General features: G+C 35.8%; 3 protein-coding genes across 3 annotated transcripts; 1 reads left to right on the top strand and 2 right to left on the bottom strand.

Moving 5' to 3' along the window:
- The first annotated feature begins 1,923 nt into the window (after positions 1-1,923).
- On the top strand, positions 1,924-5,463 carry LOC111995979 (heptahelical transmembrane protein 2). Its single transcript, XM_024027924.2, has 4 exons — positions 1,924-2,316; positions 2,477-2,569; positions 2,680-2,731; positions 4,563-5,463. Exons 1-4 carry the CDS (start codon positions 2,075-2,077, stop codon positions 5,238-5,240), a joined length of 1,065 nt encoding a protein of 354 aa, XP_023883692.2. The 5' UTR covers positions 1,924-2,074; the 3' UTR covers positions 5,241-5,463.
- Positions 5,464-5,587: 124 nt separating this feature from the next.
- On the bottom strand, positions 5,588-11,775 carry LOC111995978 (protein REDUCED CHLOROPLAST COVERAGE 2). The gene is made up of 6 exons (XM_065763695.1): positions 11,678-11,775; positions 10,799-10,982; positions 9,621-9,752; positions 9,420-9,532; positions 8,337-8,415; positions 5,588-8,198 (listed from the first exon to the last, which is right to left on the bottom strand). Exons 1-6 carry the CDS (start codon positions 11,740-11,742, stop codon positions 6,042-6,044), a joined length of 2,730 nt encoding a protein of 909 aa, XP_065619767.1. The 5' UTR covers positions 11,743-11,775; the 3' UTR covers positions 5,588-6,041.
- Positions 11,776-15,327: 3,552 nt separating this feature from the next.
- Positions 15,328-15,953, bottom strand: LOC111995970 (uncharacterized). Its single transcript, XM_024027914.2, has 2 exons — positions 15,692-15,953; positions 15,328-15,583 (listed from the first exon to the last, which is right to left on the bottom strand). Exons 1-2 carry the CDS (start codon positions 15,931-15,933, stop codon positions 15,451-15,453), a joined length of 375 nt encoding a protein of 124 aa, XP_023883682.1. The 5' UTR covers positions 15,934-15,953; the 3' UTR covers positions 15,328-15,450.

Genomic DNA, 15,953 nt, shown 5'->3' with positions numbered 1-15,953 from the left:
ACCACATCCACCACCAACGATCTGTGTTTCACAACACCCATAGAAACCTGTCCATAACTCGCGAATCCAAATCAACATACTACCCAAACCAATCTACAACCTGTGAATCTAGTCGCCGATCTCGCCGCTTCACTAACCCATAAAGCTCCATTTTTGAAGCAAACTCGAGCTTGAGACCCGATCTAGACCAAGCCCCATACCAGAGCACTCAATTGGTTAGGGAGAGAGAGATAAGAGGAGGGGAAGGGGAAGGGTCTCACCTAATCGACAGCGGCGTGGGCAGGGAAAGCTAGGTCGGCGGCGACATGGGCAGGGAGGCGTGGGTCGATGGTGTGCTGGGTCTATGTTGGGGTTAAACTAGCAACGTGGTGGGTTGAGCAACGGCGGGATTGGCATGGAGTGAAAGAGATAAGAGTGAGAGGGTTAGAGAGGGAGTTAGAGAGGGTTAGGGCGTTTGTGTTTTTTTTTTTTTTTTTTAATTTCTGGGTTTGTGTTCTTAAATCTGAGTTTGTGTTCTTGTTCAAGACATACTTAGATCTTAATTCATGTGATTTTTAGTTTTTAATTCTGTTTTTAATTTTGTTATTTAGTTAAAATTAATAAATTAATTTTTTAATTTAGGTGCTGATGTGACATTTTTAATGCCAAATAATATTTTTTATTATTATTTTAATAGCCACGTCATCTTCCGTTTGCCACCTGTGCAATTTCCATCTCTGATGTAACAACAGGGACAAAAACGAGATGTGTTTTCCAGGATAGGGACTAAAAGCAGTAGAAAAAAAAAAGTTAGGGACCAAAATGAGAATCTCGTGAAAATGTAGGGACGAAAATGTGCTTTTTGCCTTTTTCTTTTTATGATATTATATTTGCAAAAGAATATTTTAAAACACAAGTTATAAATAAAAAAGAAAAAAGAAAAAGTAGTCACTCAACTAGGACTATTTTATAAACAAATGGGAATATATTAGTCACCCTCAAATAGGATTAGAGAATTTAGGAAATTAACCCCCCCAAAACACACCACATTAAGCTCCCCACACATTTCCTAAAATAACATTTAGCTAGGGTGCTTCCTTGAATGTAAAGGAATTAAAGTACCATTCATTTCTAAACACTTGATTTTTCTTTTTTATGTCTTGATAACAGAAATAAAGAAAAAAAATTGAAAAAAGAAATAAAGAAAATTTGGTGCTTTGAAAAGTGAGAAAAAATGTTTTAATAAAATAGAGAATCCCGGAATATGGATTTTGTATCTCAATTTATAGTTTATACTTACTAATCACATTTTGTCATGTATTTTTTTTTCTTATAAAATAATTAAAATTAAAAAAAAAAATCAAACATATAGGCCACTATTGGTGAAGCATATTTTTTTTTTTTTTTTAGGGATGGTGAAACATAAAATGAAACACAAAATAAATCAAATAATTTTTATTTAACAATTAGATATCAATATTTTGGGGAAAAAAAAACTAAAATAGAAAAAGATAAATACTTATTCTAAAATAGTAAAAACAATTTAGGAAATCCAAGGTTATTTATATCCTTTCCAATCTACTAGTCACCAAATTTATTCTCTCACCTTCCGCCAAATTTGAATTTCCCAACGGAACAGAATTAACAAAATTATTTAAAACCGAACAGCACGTAATAGTAACATACGCTCTACACAACTCAACTAAATACGTGTCAAAACATAATTAGCCAAACCATAAAAATCTAAAGCTACTTCACTGCAATTTTTAATTTATCATATTCTACCCAATAATTTAAAGCCACGTAGGCCAGCTCAAAAACAATTTTACATACTAACCCTTACTCTATCCCAACCCAAAAGAAAAAACTAAAAACGTCGAGAAGCTTCACGGTTTTCATGTAGTAGCTGTATTTAATTGGCTCACACCGGTCCTCGCTGGGTATATAAATAGAAAAGGGCTCAGGAATTGAAGGAAATGATCGATCAAAACCTCTCGGGACTCGGACCTCACAGATCTGCCGGAGAGTTCAGATCCGGCGGATTTCTCGCCGGAGAACAAAATACCTAGGAAAAGCTACGGCTACGGCTACGACGATGAGCATCGTTCGCCGGAAAAGCGCGGGGAGTCCGAACCGAGCCGGCTCGGAAACTCAACAAGAGACGAAGAAGACGAAGAAGAGGCAGAGATTCGAGCGGCGATTGGTGAAGTACGAGGAGTTGCCGGAATACCTGAGAGACAATGAGTACATATTGGACTATTACCGGTGCGAGTGGCCGCTCAGAGACGCGTTCCTCAGCGTCTTCTCCTGGCACAACGAAACCCTCAACGTATGGACGTACGTGACACCGGTTCTCAACCTTCCTCTTCTTCTTATTATCCGTACATGTATACTACCATCATCACACGCGCTACGCATATATTAAATATTATTTATTTCTAGCCTCAGGCGCTACGCATTACTCAATATTAAATTATTGAATATTGTGGTTGTGCAGGCATTTAGGGGGTTTTGTGATGTTTGTGGGATTGACGGTGATGAGCTGGATGGAGATGGTGGAGCTCGGAGGTGTGCTCGCAAGTTGGCCTAGGTAATAAAAATAAAATAAAAAAAGACATGCTTGTTACTCTGAATTATTTATTTATTTTTATTTAATTTGTTTTGATCAACTTGTTGATCACGTTGTTTTTGTGGGACCAGGGTTGCAGTTAAAGGAGGTCCTTTGACGAATGTGTCTGACAATATATTTCCGGTCAGTACATTTTCCAATTCCAACTCTCTTAATCGGCGCTTTATTCCCAATTTTTTTTTTTAGGTTCTTTTATTTTATTTCATTCTATTTTATTTTTTTAGGTAATTTTTTTTTAAAATTTTTTTTACCCTCACTTTTTATTGGTAAACTGTTTTACGGTTCGAAAAATAATTAAAATCATGAAGTTACCGTTTCAGTTGTTTTTTAGATGATGTAAAATTGTACTGCATCAATATGGTATTAGTCACTCTCTGGATGGAACCACACTAGCCCTTGAAGGGGTCTTGGCCCCTTCAGTTGAGCCTAAGGCCCGTCCGGTAAGAGAAAAAATGAGTAACATATTGTTTAAGTTCTGTGAAAATATGTGTGGAATTAAAAAATATATATAAAAACATTTTCATTGTGAGCCTAATTCAATTGAACTCAGGAAAAATAAAACTAAACCAATTTCTATAGAATAGCTCAAATCTTCACATATTAACCCAAACAATCACATTTCACAGACTATCTGTCTTTAATATGACCAAATTCATTTCAAACGACTTTTCTTTATTAGGGTCATCTTTACATTTAAGTGGATTTTTTTAGAGAATTAAAATTTATACTTTTGAAACAAAATGATAACCAAACCACTACCAGGGTTAAATTTGAACAAGCGGTACTTTAGTTCTTTTCCTTTTTTCTTTTTGTTTTGGGCCTACAAACGCGAAGGGCAGGTGAGGTTGACACCAGTCACACCACTCACCCTCATGCGAGAAAGATTCTCTCTCAGTCTCAGACGAAAGCTAATTTAAAAGCTTAGCTAAAACTCCACGCCATGTGATATTGACCGATACAAATATCTTCATCATTTTTTGTGTTGTTAGTATATTATATTTCACTAAATGCCATTTAATTCTGATTTTTTTTCTTTTTTATAAAATAAGTGAAATTTTAAATTTTAAAAAATCAAATACATAAAATATTATAATTTTTTTCCCAGAAACATAAAATATTATAATCGATAGATAGAGCATAATAAGACCATAAAATGAAGAAAAATGCTAACGAATAATATTAAGACAATAGTTAATAATTTACTTTAAAAAATTTATAAAAAAAATTAATTAATATTTTAATTTTTTTTTATTTTTCATATAAATTATGTCAAAATCTTTTTAAAATAAGTTATTAACTATTGGCATCTCACAGTTAGCTTGACCCAAAATACAAAAATTGGTGCACGTACTTTTATTCACATTGATGTCATGCTTGGTTGCCACGTATTATTTTTGTACGGTAGTGATACGAAAATAATGGCTATCCAAAGCAGACTGACCAAGTGATGTGGCTGTACTTTCGCTTCAGATTTTGTCCATCACGTGACTTACCAACAACATTTAAGTAACGCTTTAAATTTAATTTTAAAGCTTTTTTAATAGATGAATAGATTTTTAATTCATGACCTTAATACATATAAATTAATTATTGGTGTAGATAGAATTAATTATTGTTAATTTAGTGTCAGTTTATAATTTTTTTAGTTTTTTTTAATTATGTATAATTTTTATATTAAGATGGATAATTTGACAAATTGTGAACCTAAGTCATTTTTTTTTATTTTTTATTAAGATATTTCTTCCTTTATAGCTATAAACAAGTAGCGACTAGTGAAGCAAGAGACCAGTGTTCACGTGTATGAACATATTCTTATCTTAAAGATGAAATTAGGACCCTTTTTTTTTTTTTCTTAATCATAATTTTTTAAAAATATTCATCATGTGATATCTTTATTTAGCGTAACCAATCTGAAGGATGTCTTATGCCTATTCTTATTGATTCTTATTTGCAGGACTCGCATTTGAGACACATTTCAGCGTCATCAGTGTTCCATGTAAACAAAGAAGACAGTTCTGAGTTTATTCCTAGATGGCCTTTGTTTGTTTTCTTAGCCGGAGCTATGGGCTGCTTGGTTTGTAGCTCCCTCTCCCACCTCCTCGCTTGCCACTCAAAACGCTTCAACCTTTTCTTCTGGCGCCTAGATTATGCAGGAATTTCCCTTATGATAGTCTGTTCCTTCTTCTCTCCCATTTACTATATCTTCTATTGCAACCCCTTTTGGAGTTTCTTCTATCTTACCTCCATTTCAGTACTAGGGATCCTTGCTATCATTACCCTTCTCTCCCCTGCTCTCTCCACTTCTCGTTTCCGTTCCTTCAGGGCTTCCCTCTTCTCCACCATTGGCTTCTCAGGAGTAATTCCGGCAGTTCATGCTGTTGTTCTTCACTGGGGGCATCCACATATAATTGTTGCACTAGGGTATGAGCTTGCAATGGCTGTTATGTATGCTGTAGGAGCTGGGTTCTATGTTAGTAGGATACCCGAGCGATGGAAGCCTGGTGCATTCGATATTGCAGGGCACAGCCACCAGATTTTCCATGTGTTTGTTGTTCTAGCAGCAATTGCACATAGTGCTGCCACACTAGTTGTTTTGGATTTTCGCCAGCAATCACCAACCTGCGTGTCTTAGCCATTCAACTATTAGTCAGAGATTGACAGTGGTGATGGCATTTTCTTAGCCCCAGTTTGTCTGTTGTTGCTCTTGTTTGTTCAACTAGCATTGTAAAATTACGAAGAAGTTCCCTGCAAATGTATTGGAAAAGGAGTGCAGTTCGTGTTGTAATTCTGTTGAACAAAAAACTATTATCATTCCTACTAATGCATTTCGTAGCACCAGATTTGTATGTTGTTTATCCTAAACTTGTTTAAGGCTATAAAACCATCTAAAACACAAGATCTCTGTCATTGAGACAGGTAATTTTGCAGCGGAACTTGTTATGCAGGATTTTGGACAATGCCAATTGACAAATGTAAAAGATCAAAACTAAATACAGGCAAGAAAACTGAAGTTTATTGTTGTAGATTGTCCATGCAGTCGTCAGTCCTAAGAGTATGTCCTGGGAAGCATAAATAGTCCAGAGTTTATTTCTGTTTTCTTAAGGCAACTAACAAATATAAGGAGATTTAAGCCGTTGACTAACTACTCAGCAGGTCCTTCCGCGGTAGTCGTGTTTCTTTGGCTTACCCGCTTATTAACTCGACTCAAAATTTAATATTCTCCTTCCTCACCCCGCAAATTCAAACCGTACGAGTGTATTCACTATACCTGGGCTTGCAATCAATTACGCCGTAGATTAGGAGAAAATGAACTTCCGCAGTCATTATCTGGCCTTCTGTAATTCACTGTACATTACATTTCTGTTGTCTCACAGAAATACAGCCCTGAGCTGTGAACAAATTAGCTGTCCAAAAAGGAATTCAAGATCCTTCTTCAACTCGTAACCTCAACAACCTCAGATTCACTGTCACTGTAATCTCCCCAACATTTGGTTTGTTTTTCCTCAATTACTGCAATACTGCAAGTTTCTGTTGCCACGACAGTGTCACCAGCCACTGGGACTGTATCTGTAGTTTTCTCTTCAATTTCAGGATGACTATTCTCATTGTCTGCAGCTTCATCTTCTTGCACTTTCTGCCCAATCGGCTGCTTTTCATGTGCAACATCTGTAGAGGACTCATCAGTACTCACCTCCACTGCAGCTTCATTTTTGTTTTCAACAGTGGTGTCAACATTTACAACTGTTGGTGATTCTAAAGGATTGACTGGAGATGCTGGAAACCCATTTTGAGTCACAGGAATACCGTTCAGTGATGCTGGATATCCATTTGGTGACACCAGAACACCATTTGGGGATATGGGAAAACCATTTGGTGAAACTGGAATACCATTTGGAGAAGCCAAATAACCATTTGGAGATACAGGATAGCCATTGGGAAGCCAAGGATGGCCAGGTACAAACTCAGCTGCATGCGGGTTCATCATTGTAGGAGGGCTAAATTGATTCCCATCTCCAGTGTTTTCACCATTGTGGAAGCTAGCTTTATTTCGTGGAACCCGATTTCCGGATCTGTTATAGCCACCAGATAGCCGTGGACCATATGGAACCCTCGCTGTTGCTGACTGATGGGGTGATCTACGGACAGGATTGACTGGAATTATTGGGGGAATATTAATTGGTGGGGGCAGAATTCCTCCATGATCTTTAAAGCCTGGAACTGGAACTGAGCCAAAGACAGGAATTGTGGATGGATTAAATGGAGGTGCAGCAGCAGATAGTTTCTTGGCCGTCTCCTTTCTAGTTTCTGCTTCATCTTGTTTTTCTCCTTCAGTTGGCATTGGCTTAACACTTAAGCCACCATCAGATAAATCATGCTGATTTTCATCTCCCTCTGCCACCCTTTGTTTAGAAATGGAGGCATCTTCATCAGGCAAAACAGTAGTCTTTTCAATTAAAGCAGATCCTGAATCAGTGGAAGTTGCTTGGCAACCGTCTTGCACAACTGTTTCCAACACTTCACTTCTCAAAGAACTAGTGTTTGAATCCACCAAGGTATCAGGATTCTCAACTTTAAGAACTACAACATTTCCTGTTTCTGCTTCATTGTCTTTAACAGCATCACTCTTTAATTCTACCTTATCACCTTTCACTACCATATCTTGAGAACCACTCTTTACAACCTTGAGGGGTTTTGTAGCCACAGAGTCCTTGACTTTTGTTTCTTGCTTTTCTTTTTCATTGACGGTGCTTTTTGATTCCTCCTTAGAAACCTGGAGCTGTTTCTTTCCTTTGGGGTTTTCAACTGTTTCTTCCTCCACATCCTTTACTTTCGTCACTTCACCACGAGTGACCTCTGTCACAGCTGCCTCCTGGCTAACCTGTGGATTTTGTTCATTGGGAACATTTCCTTTTGGCAACTGTTCCACCACTGCCTTCACAATTGTTCCAGGTGGAGCCAAAGCAACTTCTTTGTAGGAGAAAAGTTTTCCAGCTGCCTGAACACTGATTGAACTTGCCACATGAGCAGCCTTAGCAGCTTGATTAGTGGAAGCTGGGGTAGCAGGGGCTGACTTTGGGTTAGCGATTTTCTCTGCGACAACTATTGAGGTGCTAGAATTATTTAACTTAGGGCTGAAGCTTGCACTCTTAACAAACTTTTTCATAACAGGAGGAGCAGGTCCAGTTGAAGCAACAGGCTCATTTTGGGTTGCCCTTGGGGATGCAAAATTAGTGGACTTTCCACGGTATCTTGATGAAGGGGGTAAATTCATAAAGTTTGTATTTAGTTTTGCTAGGCTTGGCCTCTTTGAACTAGATTTGCGAGCTGTAGGTGAGCGACCTTTTGGAACAGCTTCTTGCCATCCTTCATCAGAGGTGTCATCTTGTGCCACATCATCATTTTTATTTAGTATCAATTGATCAGAAACGCTTGAATCAGGTTTGTCATCTCTAGGTTCTGCAAACTGAGCTTCAGATTTGTTTTCTTTATCACTTGCATTTTCTGCAGAGGGATGACTAGGCGACAAAATTTCATCCTTTTGATATTCATCCGATATTGTTTCCCCATTCTGGTCCAGTTTGCCTTTAACCTGTAAGATAATGGGAAATCATATTATTTTGGTAATGAGAGAGAAGTTGAGAAGACATGAAAGAAAACTAGGCTTTTTTTTTTTTTTTTTTGATAAATACATAAAAGAAAACTAGGCTTAAGCTGGAAGCTTTTTGACCTTGGCACGAGCTTTCCTTTGGGCATCTCTTGCTCTCATATCTGCATCTGGGGTTATATAATCCAGAAGGTCCGATACACTGATCCAGGAAGGGTATATATTATTTTTTTAATATGTAAAAAATCATTTTATTAAGAAGAGGAGAAATCTCTAGTACACAGGAAGTATAAGATGTGAAGATATTGAATATAATTGTTAATCAGCTGAATGAACCCATTTTTTTGAGAGACAAATAATTGATGGAATTACGAATGGGCTCAGTATTACAAGTTTTTTTGTAGGAGAGTGTATCAAATATATAGGAGGTGGCCGAATTTCTTCTTATCTTTTTTCGTATCTATCCTATATATTAATATGTTATTAATTTTAATTTTCTTTTATAAATTTATAAGATAACTTAATAAGGTATTCTCTTTATCCTTTATTCCTTCGAATATTCTATCTTCGAATTTTCTTGATTCCCATTTATTTTTTTACAGTGTTAAAAATTGATTAAAAAAAATGTGGTCACATAACTCAATTGCAAATTTGATTTGATCAAATTTCAAACGGTCTGTGTAGGGACTAACTTTGAAACATTTCAATTCATATATAGAAATCTGTCAATAGGTTTCTAATCACATAAACAATAATGATGACAACGACCACCAGCAGCAGAAAGAAAAGAACAGTATGGCCAAAATCATGCATTAACGAACTGCTGGAACCCTATCAAACAAAATTATTAACAAAGTTTGACTGACCAATCATACATTAAGTGTGACCAGGGGCAGTGCTAGTAAGGAGATATGTTCCCCCCACCCCAAAAAAAAAAAGAGTCAGCAATTTCTAGCTCTGCCTCTGAGTGTGACTACTGAATCAGCACATAATCTTGGTAAAAGATCTCCATTAACTTATCATTTAAGCAATGAATTCCATCTACAAGGACGCAAAACCTTGGAACACATAATGAGCAGATTGAATGCATATATCTTTTAAGTGACCAGTTATAATCCTTTTGGCTCTTTACCATCAGATGAGAGACAATCAGTTCAACAATGTGGATTAAAGCAAAGACACAATTATTTGGTTTGTAATTATTACCTTAAATGACCTTTGCTGGAGATTGAGGCATCTGGTTTTGGGGTACCATGGCGTGCAGCTTCTTGCTGCTCCAGAGCCTTGGACTCAAAGTACTCAAGCCATGCAGCCGCATCCTACATAAGTTCATCGAATACAAGTATGAGGAACACTAATTACTACATAGAATGAGAGGCAATCATCATATGCCAAACATAATCCTACCTGTGTTCGTAGATCCTCGGATCCAAGTTTGGCCTGCAGTATCTGTAGGGTAGTTTGTTCATGCTGAACACTTAAGGAGTATGCCTCCATCAAAGAGAGAGCAATTGCTATTGCATGATAACTGGCAGCAGTCTGAACAAGAGAGAATTATTGTTAAACATGGAAGGACAGAAGCAATCAACTACGTTTCCAACTCAATTATACCCATATAGTCCTAAGTTCAAGGTATTAGGAATATAATGGAAGGACCAATTGACTATCATCAAATTCTTTTAAATATAACTGCTCTTATAAAAATCTTTAAATATTTAACATATTTTAGGTTCAAAATTATTAATATTTTCAAATAATGGGTTGGTTGGTTGTGATTGTTTAGGATCTTTGATTCTGCAATTGAGAGCCTCAAGAGGAAATTTCAAATCAGTGAATGTAATCACAGCTAGTTAGGTCAGTACCAAGTTTCATGATGATAAATATATTTTTTGATAATATAGTGAACCTTGGCCCACCCTAACTTTACCCATTCTAACCATACTACCAAATTCATCTTGCCCATTTTGTTTTAGATTTAATTGCTTAGCGCTTCAAAGAAAGTCTAAAAAGTCAGTGAAGAAAATTAGACTGAATAGAATATAAAGAAGTTTACTTGGTACAGCACACCAATGAATTATTTAACTGCTTGAGTGCAATAAGCTTCCCAAAATTTTTATTTTCCCTTATTAGTTTTTCTTTTGGTTTAAATTAATTTATGACATGGAATATTTGAATAAAAAGGAGTGGAACATTGCCTATTGAATAGATTTTTTTTTTTTTTTTTTTTTCATGTAACCCTTTTTCTTGGTAAGTATTTTCCTCTGCAAAGTATTTGGATTTCAATTTTTTTTTTTTTTTTTTTTAAACATGTAACAAAACTTATATTCGACTTCAAATCATTGGTCACATATAGTTTCGTCTTGTACATCTTAATGAGGCTTGTAAAATTACTCTACATTTCAGATCATTGGTCATACAAAATTTATGCTATTAGTAATAGTTGTAGCATATGATCCTAAACTATTAGTAATAGTGTTATTTCCATAACATAATTACTAATAGTTGTAGCATTACTCTACATATACCTACTTTTGTAATTTATACTTACAAGAAGAGAGAGAGAGAGAGAGAGAGAGAGAGAGAACCTGTATATGATCAGCCCCAAGTAATCTTTGGTTACATTTCAAGGCCTCATGGAGATACCTAAGAGCAACATGGACATTCCCCAAACCTTCTTCCATCATTGCTACATTGATATAGGTGGCAGCAGTATTCGGATGAGAAGGCCCACATGTCAAGTGCAAGAGGTACAGAGCACGATTGACGTACCTAGAATTAGGAAAAGATAGGAATAAGCTATTATCTTTTTTCTTAAGGACATTTCCTTGATGGAGAGCAAAAGATGAATTGAATTTAATTGTCGTTCTATTTAAAATTCCTTGACTTTTTAAACTGTTAAATCAAGTTAACATTTTAGCCTCTCCCTAGACATATTTTAGTAACCTCAAACAACAGTGTTCACTTTTAACTTGTAAATGAGTTTTCGAACCCTCTAATTATATGATTGAAAGCTCTTTCATAAATATTATTCTTTTTTTTAAAACTTCCTTGCAGATGACAACAGACTGAAATGGAACTACTGGAACTAAGAAATTGATCAATACTTTGAATGCACATCATATTGTAAGACCACTGAACAATTACAGAGCCATCATTTGATTGAACAGAGCACTATTTTATGATCTTTTTAGCTACGCAGGTGTGGTACACAAAAACTTTTAACCTAAGAAATTGGGATTGAAGTACACTATAGAGCATCTGATGGTAACAAATGGGAATAGCATAGAATAGCTTATTGTAGTTCCCAATATTTATGACCAAGGTGCCTCATGCATATATTCAAATACCAGTGTGTGCAAAGATGTTCCTGATGCTAGAAAGCAATGAAAAAACAAAAAGAATAGCCACCATAATATTAATTCATCTAGGAAGAATTTATTTTATTAGTAAATACGGAAGCATACTTCAAGGCCAACTCTGTATGCTGAAGCCGATAGTAGAAAACAGCAAGATCTCCATAGCTTTTCATGGTATCAGGGTGATCAAGTCCAAGCTCTCTCTCATTNATTTTACTCTGAGAGCAACACCCTAAGCTCAATGCAAGAGTCTCTCTTCAGCTAAAAAAACCAAAGAACCACGTTTTCCCCCATAGAGCTGGAACTTTAGAATAAAAGCCCCTTCAGTCAGTTAACATCCTCACAATTTTGAAGTTTAAGGGTGAAAAAATGGGTGCAAGGGAACCTTCCCTCTCTACTTCACAACCTCTCTCAATTTCTTCTTCCCGCTGACTATGAGTCTAAGTTTCAAACGTATTGTTTTTATGGATTTTTCTGCATTTTGTTATTGGCATTTTGATTCTCTCTTGTTAAAGCACCATTAGCCTTTGTTTATTATACATTTGGAATTTTGAGCTTGACTCTCTACAAATAATCCCTTCTAAAGAACCCAAGGAAAAATTTGGGCTAATCTTGCATTTTTGGCCATTGTCGCAAAAATGTCCCCGACATCTGTCTATCCACACAAATTGTTAGGCTAACATTGCATTTGTTTCAATTGCAAATATTTTCCAATCTAAACAAAATATTTTCAAAAAAAATGTCTTATATTCACCTATTTTTTTATAACTAAAAAAAAAAAACCAAAAATATTTTGTATAAAATAATATCACGTCATTCGTATCAAAATCCAATAAAAGAGAAATACATGTACAAAAATAACTACTCACTAACACATGCCTTTTAGTTGTTAGTGGAGTAATTATTTTTTACAGACATGTTTCTCACTTATTGGATTTTAATACAGATAACATGGTATCATTTGATACCAAATATCTTCTCCAAACTAACACCCCCAAAAAATATTATCATGTGTCTATCTCTTCAAAAATTCCACTGAAAATAAAACTCATATTCACCAAATACAAAACACAACCAAAAAATATCTTAAAATTTTGTATATCTCAACAAACTTTAACAAACCAAAAGGAGCAACATTGACAAAGATAGAACCAAAAACAAGAGCTTCACAAAATAAAATTTACTTGGGGATTTAGAAACAAAGATTGGTTGGGTAGTGGTGGCGGTCATGAAATGGAGATCGATTTGGTGGTGATGATTGCAAAATAGAGGTTGAGATGGGGGTGTTGTTGCGAAACACTAATTAATTGGGGTAGTGGTATGAAACAAAAGTTGAGATTGAGGTATTACAAAGGAGAGGTTGATTTAGGGATGGTATTGATCACAAAACAGAGGTTGATTTATAGTGATGTTGGTTGTGAAACAGTAATTGATTTAGGGGAGGGTTGTCATGAAACAAAGATTAAGGGAAGGGGAAATTGAGCTAAGGTTGAGGTTTTTGTTTTTGTTTTGTTTTTTGGTTGCAATGGTGGCATTTAAAGGGAGGAGCTAGGGAGGTGGGCCGAGTGGGGAGGGTGGGGAGACTAGTAGGAAACTGTAAGGCATAAATAGTTTTAAGCCAAAAAAGGGGATATTTTACGATCAATCAAAAATTATTTTCAGTTTTTCCAACAATTTTAACTAGATCAAACACTAGAAATTGAAAATATTTTCTAAACAAATATTTTCAACCGAAATAAACATAGACTATGCTAAAAAACAAGCTATAAAAAATATAGGTATATAATGCTTATTTCTATGCATTTACATGTTTGCATATTTTTTAGTGAAAGGTGTGTGTATATATATATTAAAAATAGTAATTATCTTTTTACTTTTTCATCCTCTCTACCAGACACACACAGTGGAAAACACAATATTTTTATTCTCTCAATTTTATATTCTTTTACTTTTCCATCATCCAATCAAACAAAACCTTAACAAAAACTCATTAAAAGACATGTACAACATGAAGCAAATCCAAAATGATATTTATTTGTTCTTGTGGGGTAACACAATCTATTTGTCTGCTTTGGGAGGCAGGCCACAGGCATGCTTAGAGCGCAACTTCCCGAGGGGATAGAAGCTCGAGCATGTGTAGTAGTGGTACCCTTATGCCTTGAGCTCATGCTTATAAGGCATAAGGGGGGGGGGGGGGGAGGGGGGGGCTTCTTTCTTCGATGTGGGACTCTTGCACAAAGCATGGCCACGTTGCTTGAAAGGACAAAGTCGTGAGGGGGATAGAAGCTCGGGAAGTTGCGCTCTAAGCATGCCCGTGGTCTGCCTCCCAAAGCGGACAAATAGATTGTGTTACCCCACAAAAATGCGCTTTTGAGGGCAATGCCCATCTCCAGTATTGTCCACTTTAGGGCAGGCCACAGGCATGCCTAGAGTGCAACATCCCGAGCTTCTAACACCTCACGGTTTTGTTGCCAATGACCAAAGTACAAGGCACGCCTCTACCACTACTACACGTGTAGTAGTGGTACCCTTATGCCTTGAGCTCATGCTTATAAGGCATAAAGGGCGCTTCTTTCTTCGATGTGGGACTCTTGCACAAAGCATGCCCACGTCGCTTGAAAGGACAAAGCCGCGAGGAGAATAGAAGCTCGGGAAGTTGCACTCTAAGCATGCCCGTGGCCTGCCTCCCAAAGCGAACAAATAGATTGCATTACCCCACAGTTCTCATTCATTATCCATATTATGACCCACTAATTAAACAATTTTCTTTTTCTCTTTTTCATATTTCGATAATTATAACGAGGGAGATGGTTTTGAACTCTGAATGTAATGGACACACCAAGAAATATCAACTAGTTGAATTATAAGAGTTTTGGCAATTCTAAAATTTGCATTAAAGAAGCCATTCTCATTTCGAACTTTTCTCGTTTTCACTTTCACATTAACAAAGCTAAGAAGTTGTATGTATAGAGTGTTGTATATGTAAGTATATACAAAATAAGTTATAATATATGTATATATCAGAATGTGTCTATTGAGATGTCATAATCCTATAAATTGGATATATATTAAAGGTGTCTATTGAACCAAAATGTACCTATTACAATGTCATAACTTTTTGTATTTGATATATATATATATATATATAAAAGGTGCCTATTTCATGAAAATTTGTTTATTGAATTAAAATGTGTATATTGAAAGATCATAAACCATTTGAATATATTAAAAGTACTCATTAAAAGATCATAACCTTTTGGATATACCAAAGGTGCCTATTGAAGAGCCATGATCATTTGGGTATAAATAGTGATTTATATGCATTTGGTTATTTTTGTGTAGGGACAAATTTCTAGTAATCCATTAGCAATTCTTGTGTGGGGACATATTATCTAAGAATAGCATTCAATTGTGCCTCCAAGTGAGTGTTTGGATAGCGTTTTGCGTCCATCTTTAGCATGTTTGGTTGAAAATTACTTGAGTCTCACGTTACTGTTCACGAACCCCACAAAAAGATGAAAAACGCAGATGAATTATTTTATCATGTTCACATTACTATTCAGTTGAAGCTAAAGTACTTTCAGCCCAAAAAATCAGTTAACTTATAAATTATTTTGCTACGGTACTTTCAGCAATAAATTTTCAATTTTCAGCAAAATAAACAAAATAAGCAGTATCCAATCAAACATTCAATCAAATTTTTTGTTTGTCTACTGAATCATTTTCTTCTTTCGATTTTACTTCATGAATTTCCAAGATAGAATTCAAATGTTCAATAATACAAATCACCATTAATTTGCCAATAATAGCTTAAACAAATCGTCACTTGCATTTCACATTGAAAATTTCAGAAATCCTAGCAGGATGAAAAACAAAAAAAATCAATCCTCAGATTCCTTGGATAAGGAAAATATGAGAAAGATACACAAAGGAACAACTATAAAAGCTGCAAACTTTAGCAAGTCCTCATTCTCCTTTGAGATGACGCCAATCCTAGACCAGTCTCCACTATACCTGAACATTCAAATTTTTATACATTTAGAAATATAATGATAGTCTCTGACAAAAAAGAAACATGAAACAGTACAAAAGGAACTGAAACTCTGATCTCTGAAATCATACCCAGCATCGATAAATCCCAACCCGAGCACAGCAACAACAGACCGAGCAAGAATTGGGTTGGACACTCTCAATGGGAAAATGTTTTCTTGCTGGGTTGAATTCTCGGACAAATCTCTCTTTTTAGCAAATGTGATTCCAATATTTTTGCCATTTGTGGTCTTCACAAATGGATAAGAGCTCAGGTGACTCGGGTTGTTCAAGACAAAGCTCTTTTCTGTGATTGACATTGCGTTTCCTCTCATCACTCTTTGACCAATCTTTA

Source organism: Quercus suber, unplaced genomic scaffold, assembly GCF_002906115.3.
Source record: "Quercus suber isolate HL8 unplaced genomic scaffold, Cork oak 2.0 scaffold_519, whole genome shotgun sequence".
NCBI lineage: Eukaryota > Viridiplantae > Streptophyta > Magnoliopsida > Fagales > Fagaceae > Quercus > Quercus suber.
This window is presented reverse-complemented; position numbering and strand designations above follow the sequence as displayed.

Coding starts and splice junctions, on each gene's coding strand:
- LOC111995979 (XM_024027924.2), top strand. CDS start 2,075: ATGAGCATCGTTCGCCGGAAAAGCGCGGGGAGTCCGAACCGAGCCGGC. Junction 2,317..2,476: donor GAAACCCTCAACGTATGGAC/GTACGTGACACC, acceptor GTGGTTGTGCAG/GCATTTAGGGGGTTTTGTGA. Junction 2,570..2,679: donor GTGCTCGCAAGTTGGCCTAG/GTAATAAAAATA, acceptor TTGTGGGACCAG/GGTTGCAGTTAAAGGAGGTC.
- LOC111995978 (XM_065763695.1), bottom strand. CDS start 11,742: ATGAAAAGCTATGGAGATCTTGCTGTTTTCTACTATCGGCTTCAGCAT. Junction 10,983..11,677: donor CATACAGAGTTGGCCTTGAA/GTATGCTTCCGT, acceptor TCCTAATTCTAG/GTACGTCAATCGTGCTCTGT. Junction 8,199..8,336: donor AAAGGAAAGCTCGTGCCAAG/GTCAAAAAGCTT, acceptor ATTATCTTACAG/GTTAAAGGCAAACTGGACCA.
- LOC111995970 (XM_024027914.2), bottom strand. CDS start 15,933: ATGAGAGGAAACGCAATGTCAATCACAGAAAAGAGCTTTGTCTTGAAC. Junction 15,584..15,691: donor TTGGGATTTATCGATGCTGG/GTATGATTTCAG, acceptor TTGAATGTTCAG/GTATAGTGGAGACTGGTCTA.